Source organism: Neophocaena asiaeorientalis, unplaced genomic scaffold (genome assembly GCF_003031525.2).
Source record: "Neophocaena asiaeorientalis asiaeorientalis breed wild unplaced genomic scaffold, Neophocaena_asiaeorientalis_V1.1 scaffold40, whole genome shotgun sequence".
Lineage (NCBI taxonomy): Eukaryota > Metazoa > Chordata > Mammalia > Artiodactyla > Phocoenidae > Neophocaena > Neophocaena asiaeorientalis.
The window spans coordinates 14960520-14968578 of record NW_020185335.1 but is presented as its reverse complement, the minus strand read 5'-3'; the positions used below and the strand labels follow the sequence as shown (position 1 = coordinate 14968578).

Genomic DNA, 8059 nt, shown 5'->3' with positions numbered 1-8059 from the left:
AGGTTGGTGGGGGCGCATGCGTGTGAGCACGCAGCAGTCTGTGGGCGGCACTGCAGCCTGCAGAACCAGAAGCCTTGCTGTGGGATCGGCTCTCCGCTGTCTCTGTCCCCCTCTGGCAGGAGCTAGGTGCCGAGGCTCTTCGCTGGGTAAGTTCTCAGCTGGGAGACGGTGGTCCCGGCTGCCCACCTGGTGGAAGGCTTTGTTCAGACAGGCTCGCGCAGCAGGAGGGGGATGGAGGTCAGCAGGAGGCGGTCCCCGAGACACCGAGGCGGCAGGGACCGCCGGATGAGCGCCGGGCCGCAGGGGCCCTTGCACACGGGGGTGGGGGGCTGCTGGGAGAGCTCTGGGTCTGTCCTGACCCCGGGCCGCCGACTTTGGGGTCGCGGCGGCTGTTGTGACCCTGGGGCCATCGTCTCCTCCAGCTAAACGGGAGAGAGGCTCTTTTCCAGGAGAGGGAGGGGCCTCAGGCCGCGTGGATCCGTGTGTGGGAGTGTCTGCAGACGCCTGTGGGCACAGGTGTGTGGCGTGTGTTCTGCGTGCTTGTGCACCTGGGTGTGTGAGCGTGGACGGTGTGTGTCTTCAGCTACAGCACAGATGCCTGGGTTGTGATGTGCATTTGTGTACTTCTGTGTGCTTTTGGTGCCTGTGTTGTGGGTACAGGTGTGCGTGGGTAAGTGTGTGCATGCAGAAGTGGATGCATGTGTGTGTGTGTCGTTGTGTGTGGCGGGTATGCTGTGCAGGGGGGTTTGGTTCATGTGTGTTGTGTGTGTATTGCATGTGTGTGCGGGTGTGTAGCCGGCATCCTGGGGCCACCAGCTGTCTCCCAGCCCCGCCCTAGCTCTGCACCCTGGGCCCTGCCCCGTGGTCACAGTGGGGGCCGCCCTGTGAAGCTCTGGTGGTGTCAGCCTTGGATCCGTCTGTTTAGCAGAGCTCCGGCTCCGCTCTGGTCCTGGGTCGCCTGTCCAGCGGGGAGGCGGGGCTGCCAGGGGCGAGGCTGTGCTCTGAGGGAGCTGGCACGCGGCACTGCTGGCTGGTGACACCTACGGGGTTAAAGGCTGGAGGTGCGTGGTGGGTGGTGCGCGTGTGTACGTGTGCTGTGTATCGTGTGGCATCAGTGTTGCGTGTGCCCTGGGCCTTCACCCGTTTGCCTGAGTCCCAGCTGTGACTTCACCCCTCAATCCGCTCACAATACAAACGCTTTTTGCCATCACTCCAGGAGCTGAGAAGGGAGAGAGGGGCGCCTATGAACCCCGATGGGTGGAGGGGGGCTGGCTGACCCTGGCGTTTCCAGAGCAAGAGGGAGCAGAGCCCGCGTAGCCGCGGCTGGGGCCCTGCGGACGCCCTGGGCGTTCCCTTCTCATCCACTCCGCACAGCCCACCCGGGATTGAGCTAGGACCCCCTGAAGGATGGGGAGAGGGAGGCCCAGGGTGATTAAAGCCTCAATTTTAACATAGTAACGGACATGCGACAGGTGCCAGGCTCCGGGCCCCAAAATTTCCGTGCCTGCTGTTTTGTGGGCCTCTCACCGTGTCCCTGAGAAGCAGGGGTCTTGACTCCCCCAGGCTCACAGATGAGCTGGCTGGGGCTTGGACATGCTGTGTGGCTTCCTAGTGACAGGTGGCAGCGGGCCGCTGAGCGCTCCGGAGGTGCATCCTCCCAGGTAACCTCCGCTCCGTCTCGCATCTTAGGTACGACCATCGTCTGCATTTACGTGCCGGGGGACTGAGGTTGGCAGAACAAGCGGGCACAGGCCAGAAGGAGCATCCCTGTTCTGTCCTTCGCCTGGCCAAGCAGTCACGTCACGGGCGCCAGGTCCCTGCGTGTCCCCGGGGCCAGGCTCTCTGGAGAGGCAGGTGTTCATCCCGCAGTGTGAGGCCCGGCTGCTGGTGTGGACGCCTCCCGGAGTCCCCTCCCCCTCCAGCGCCTGCGCAGCCACCGTGGAAAACGGGAGCGGGCCGGGCAGCCCCAGCGCCATGTCCCTGGTTCCCAGTGATGCCGTCCCCAGCCCTGAGTACAAGATGGTCTCGGTCTTCCTGGTGTTCCTTGTGTGCGTGGTGGGCATTGTGGGCAACGCCATGGTGGTGCTGACCACACGGGACATGCACATGCCCACCAACGGCTACCTGGTCAGCCTGGCCCTGGCAGACCTTACTGTGCTGGTGGCTGCCGGGCTGCCCACCGTCTCCAAAAGCTTGGCTGGGCAGTGGGTCTGCGGCCACGCCGGCTGCCTGGGCATCACCTGCTTGCGGTACCTGGGCATCCGTGCCTCCAACTCCTCCGTCCCGGCGTTCGCCGCGGAGAGGGAGGTACACCCCAACCCCTCCTGCAGGCCCGGACTTCCTGGCCACGAGCCTTGGTAAACTGAGTCTGCTCCCCATTTATGGAGGGAGTGCTGTGTGGGACCCTGCAGGAAACCGGCAAGGGCGGGGGCAGGCGCCAGGAAGCGGGCTTCTCATCTCACCTCTGCTACTGACTTGCTGCGGGATGCCAAGGCAACCCTGCACTCCTCTGGGCTTGGTGTCCCCACCGGGAACGTGGGCACTGGGACCGGACAGTCGCTTGGGCCTCTTCCAGCTATGAAATTAACACCTGAGAGGCCATCTAGCTTCTAAGCATGTGGACGCTGAAACCCACTGACCGGGTTCAAGCCCAGGTCTGCCTCTTCCCAGCCGCGTGGCCTTCAGCACATTGGCTCAGAGGGTTAGGATGTCTCGTCCAGGGCTACACAGAACGGGGACATAACCGAGGCCTTCTGACATCCATACACTGGCCCGGTCCTTGTTCTCCCCTGCTGGGCCCATCTAGGGTCACAATGTCCTTGACCCCTCAGCCTGTGACCTTTGGCGGTGGACAGTAGAAAACCCACCCTGGGATTTGCACAAAGGTCAAGGTCTTCGCGAGGGCACTCTGAACCTTGTGGGCCTGGCCGGACCTCGAGGGGCTGCCCCTTCTGACTTGGCCCTGCCCTCCCCTCAAGACTGGCACCTTTACTCTGCCAGTCCCCGAAGCTGCCTAATCATGGCCTCCCAGGTCCCCTATGAAAGGGGCAGTTCCACCGCTGCGCCCACATTCGGTTCCCCATCGGGGAATCTGATTGGCTGAGTGGACCACCCTGCATGGCCCAATCCCAGGGGTCGGCAGGTGGGTCACGTGACTGCTCTGTGGCCTGCAGGTGCCTCGCCATCTGATACCCGATGCGGCCACAGGCCGTGTGCGTCGTGGCCGGCGTCTGGGGGACCACGTCCGTCTACTGCCTGTTCTGGTTCTTCCTGGTGGCCTTGGATGCTGGCGGGCACCGGGGGCCACAGCCTGCACCTGCCCATCTGCCTGCTGGACTTCACCATCTTCTTCGTTACGCCCTGCTGGAGGCAACCGTCCTCTACAGTCTCATAGGGAGGGTCTTGCTCCAGAGCTCCCTGGCCCACCTGCCACAGCTCGGGGACCAACTCGGGGGCCAGCATGGGGGTGGTGAGGACCGGCCAGAGCCCGGAACCCAGGGGAGGCAGCTCCGTGGGCCAGGCGGGGTGCAGCGGGCAGCTGCCCCGGAGCCAGAGTCTCCCCTTCTTCCAGGAAGAAGGTGGGCAGGGATGGCCGGTGGGGAGCAGGGGTGGGCGGGGTCGGTTGGCAGAGAGGCAGGGAGATCCGGCAGAGGCGTGAATGGACAGAGAGGCTGTGCTGGCTCCACGTTCGCCCACCTACTCACTCGGCAGGTGTCCGCTGGGCACCGACTGTGTGCCAGGCCAGTTTCTAGGTGCGGGGACACAGGGGAGAACAGAACGAGATATACATCCCGCCCCCGGGGCTCACGGCAGGACAAGTAAACGTGGACCCTGTCAGAGGAAGAAATGGAGCCCGGGGGAGTGGGAGTTTAGGGGAAGGTTCGGGAAGACCTTGCTGAAGTGGTGACTGAATAAAGATATGAGGTGACCAAGCAGACACCCGGGAAGTGGTCCAGGTGGCGGGGGAGGGGGGCAGGGGGAGGGCCTGGTTCACGAGGGTCAGCAAGGATGGGGGGCCCCGGAAGCACTTGGCTCTGAGTGGAGGGAGCCGGGGTTCTGAGCGGAGGGGCCGCACCCCCCTCCAGTTTCAGGGCGATCCCCATACGTTTGGAGCCCCAGACAGGTGTGCACAGGTCCCACATGTAACCACAACGGGCACTCGGAGAGGCTGAGGCATGGGGAGGGCTGAGCAGAGAGCATCCCTGTGGATGAGCAGCAGAGATGTGAGTGGAGGGGGCGAGACAGAGAGGGAGACACAGAGACAGAGACAGAGACAGAGAGACAGTGAGAGGGAGAGATGGAGAGACAGAGGGAGAGAGACAGAGAGAGAGACGGAGAGAGAAGGAGAGACAGAGGCAGAGAGAGAGGTGGAGAGACAGAGGGAGAGAGACAGAGAGAGAAGGAGAGACAGAGGCAGAGAGAGAGATGGAGAGACGGAGAGCCAGAAGCACAGAGCGGCCAAGGCCTGCTGGCACTCGTGGTGTAGCATGGCCCCAGCACAAAGCTATGGACAGAGAGATGTCAAACTTCCTGGGGCGAAAGAGTGATGACTTCATGGGGACCCCTCTCCCCACTACCCCTCCACACACCCGCGAAGGACACTGCTATTCTCCTGATGCCACAAGTGGAAGAGGGAGGCTCAGGGAAGTTAAGTGGGCTGCCCAAGGTCACACAGCTTACGCCTGCCGGCTTCAGCACCCATGCTCCCACCCACTGCCCCTGCATCCTGAAGGCGGCAGCAGGGAGGGCCCAAGCCTAGAGCGGATGACAGGGCCCCCTGAGACCTCCCCTCAGTTCTGGGGCCCATAGGAAGCTCCTTGCGTGGGTCAGTGGAGGCTGCCCTCGGAGGTGGCCAGGACACGTGCCCCTTCCCCTCCCATTGACCCTCCTCCCTCGCAGAGAAGCCGGGACCCTGGGCTGGCAGCTGGAAGTGAGGTGGAAGAGCCCAGCGTGTCCCTGTCATCAGCCCTGCTCCTGACAGGATTGTCTTCTGGGCCTGGCGACTCACTCCTGGGCTGAAAGAACAGCTTGGGGTGTAGAATGGGGATATGACTGTGGCTGGCTGGGCCACTCAGGACAGTGGTGAGCACAGGCGGGCTGCAGGAGAAGCTGGTTCATGGTGCGTGTGCTGTGTCATCCTTCACTCTGAGCCTCTGCTTCCTCTCCCCCTTTTTTTTTTTGTCTGCGTGGCTTGCGGGATCTTAGTTCCCAGACCAGGGATTGAACCTGGGTCTGGCAGTGAAAGTGCTGAGTCCTAACCACTGGACCACCAGGGAACTCCCTGCTTCCTCGTCCTTCATGTGGAGATGAAAACAGAACCACTGGAGGGCCCGGTGCAGGGGACGTAACCTAAGTGCCAGCAGCCACAGCGTCCACCTGGGGCCTTCCTGTGTCACCCCGGGCCCGAGGCCCCGCTCCAGGCATCCGGTCTTCGCTTGCTGGGTGTCTGAGAGGTCTGGGGGATAGGGTGCGCCAGGGGGCTCAGGGCAGTGAGTATTTACCACCTGAAGTGGGGCTATTTCATGAGCGTATCAACCAGCGCAGCTCTGAATGCCGGCCCCGGGCTCCTGCACAGGAAACGTTTAGCACAGAGCCATACGCAGTGGTAGTTTGAGTGATTATTGTAGTAACGTTCTCATCACTTAGCAAACGTGCCCTGAGGCAGGAGCCATGTCCCTTGGTCACTTGGTGTGCCAGGTGCCGGGGGCGTCCCACCCCTGCCCTCCCGCCCTGCAGGTCACCCCGATGCTGGTGGTAGTCGTGCCACTCTTTGCCGTCCTGTGGATGCCCTACCGCACACTGGTGCTTCTCTGCTCCTTTGTGGCCCAGCCTTTCCTGGACCCCTGGGGGCCCCTCTTCTGCCGCACCTGTGTGTACACCAACAGCGCCATCAACCCCATCATCTACAGCCTCACGTCCCCGAAGTTCCGGCTGCCTTCCAGCGGCTGTGCGGGGGCGGGATGGAGGAGCCACAGAGGCGCACGGCTGGCCTCAGCTCCACCAGCTACGGCGTGGACCCCAGAAGACGCAGATCCGCGGGAGTGGGGTCACAGGCCCTCAGGCAGCTGGGCCGCCACTCCAGCAGGAGGGGCCTGGTTTCAGCACCGTCTGAGGGCTGCCCTCCCCCTGCCCAGCCCCTCTCGCCTCCCTCGGTTTGCACCTGTGCTGGGTCCTGTCCGCTGGTGGCTGGCAGGGCCAGGAGAGGGGAGACACTCCTTTGCCAACGGCTCTTCTGGGTCCCCAGTGCCTTCCCTCCCCATGAACGAGGATGGGTCACGTGTCCTAGTTCTGGCCCGGTGGCTGGACTCCATTTGGGTAGCTCCCTCCCCTCCTCTGGAAGTGGGGGGCGGGTAGGAGCAGGAAGAAGCTGGGAGGGTGCCAGCCTTCACTGGGGTAAAGTTAGGACCTTCCATCTGTTATTATTCATTCGTTTAAGCACTCTGTTTTCCACCTGATGGGTATTACAGCAATGCATTTCCAGTCTCTCATGATAGCCTGTGTCAGTCTGGCTGCGGGCAGAGCCCGTGTTGCAACGTTTTCCAAGCGGGATGGTGCCACCTGGTGCCACATAGAAAGGGTACCCAGCTCTACCGCTGACACCCAGAGACACTGCTGGCAGACTCACCACTCACATGCGCTGAGGCTGGCCGGTACCCGGGCCTCCGGCCTCCTCCCCTTTGAGCTCTGTCCCTGGACCACGAGCCCTGAGTGGTGCTGCCTTGGGTCACACACAGAGCAGAGCGCTGTGTTTCTTCGGGCCCCTGAGCCAGAAACAGGAAGCCTTCCTGAACCCCCTCGCCCGAAGTGTTCAAGCTCTGCTGTCGTGGGGCCCGCTTTGCTGACCACCGCCCTCTACACCCAGCACCGGAGGGGCACGGCCAGGCCCCAGGCTTCTTCCTCTCGGACTCCATCTCTTTTGTGGGTGGAACACTGCAGCCAAAGGCATTGACAATTCAGGCGTCAGGTGGCAGAAGCAGCCCTCCGCGGGGGAGCCAGATGTGTTTCTGGGCCAGCTGGGGCGTCGGACCGTTGCGTGGCCCGGTTCTCAGCACCTCAGGCCTCAGTTTCTTCCCGCCACTTCCCAGGCGAGACTCTGTATGGAAAGTGCTTTCAAAGTCGTGGGCGGGGACACAGATCAGCGGTTGTCACCTCTCCTCTGACTCCAAGCGCCAGCGGAGGCTGGGCCGAGGGCCACATGCGAGCGGCCAGGACCTGGGACCCCAGAGCTAGCCCTCAGGTCAAGGACCCGGCGGGCGGCCTGCTATGCGTTGAGCCGTCCGGGCCGCGGGGGGAGGACGCGGCCTATTTACAGGGGCCGGATGGTGTCGGCCAAGCGGTACGAACTGATGCCCGGCCTTCCATTGGTGCTCGCGGCTGTCCATCCTGCTGATCCACCAATGAGGGGAGAGCGTGGGTGTGAGTGGGTGTGACCGTGGTCACGTGACATCCGCAGACGGCGGGCCCCGCTGGCCCCTTGCCGGCCGCCTGTCCACGCCAGACCCTCCTCTTGGTGGTCCTTACTGACGGTCAGGGGCTCCAGGCCAGCCTGCTACAAGCAGCCCTTCTAACGCAGCAATGACCCTGTCAAGGGGGACCTCCAGTTCTCCCGGTTTTACTGATGAGGAAACAGGCCAGGAGACCTTCAGGCCGTCACCTGTCCCCTGTGGGTGAGCTGCTGAACTCCTGACCGCAAAGCTCGTTAAGCCAAAGGCACAGGACCCTGACCCCATCCCCATTCTCTCCGAAATTATTTTCCTCTTGGGCCCCGGTGATGCTCATTAAAGCAGATTTTCCGCAGACACTTGTTTGGGAGGACGTCTGTGTGTCCAGAGGTCGCCCAAATGTGACTTCCAGGATGGAAGGAGGTGGGAATGGGGAATTACTTCGGTCAGGGAGGAAGGGCGTCCTGAAAGCTGGGGCCGTGGTGGGGCTCTGTCCCCAGAGAGAGCCAAGGGACAGATGGGGGACGATGAGAAGATGGGGCCTCACTGGACGGAGCGCGCCCTCACCTTGACCTTGCGGCTGAGCCCAAGGGATGGAGGCTGCCTGGGCGTGAGCA

The 8059-nt window shown here is 62.9% G+C and overlaps 2 protein-coding genes across 2 annotated transcripts in view; both read left to right on the top strand.

Annotated features, from left to right (window-relative positions):
* Positions 1-3576, top strand: part of LOC112393486 (uncharacterized) — an 8158-nt gene extending 4582 nt beyond the window's left edge. The window contains exon 4 of the mRNA XM_024735738.1: positions 1690-3576. Within this exon, the coding sequence (XP_024591506.1) occupies positions 1690-2361 (672 nt within the window). The 3' untranslated portion in view covers positions 2362-3576. The remainder of the gene's footprint in view (positions 1-1689) is intronic.
* Positions 3577-4376: 800 nt separating this feature from the next.
* Positions 4377-7758, top strand: LOC112393520 (uncharacterized). Its single transcript, XM_024735799.1, has one exon. The coding sequence runs from the start codon at positions 5671-5673 to the stop codon at positions 6352-6354; it is 684 nt and encodes a 227-aa protein (XP_024591567.1). The 5' UTR covers positions 4377-5670; the 3' UTR covers positions 6355-7758.
* The last annotated feature ends 301 nt before the right edge of the window (positions 7759-8059 follow it).

Bases quoted from the DNA above. Each gene is read 5' to 3' on its own strand.
- LOC112393520 (XM_024735799.1), top strand. From the start codon at position 5,671: ATGTCCCTTGGTCACTTGGTGTGCCAGGTGCCGGGGGCGTCCCACCCC.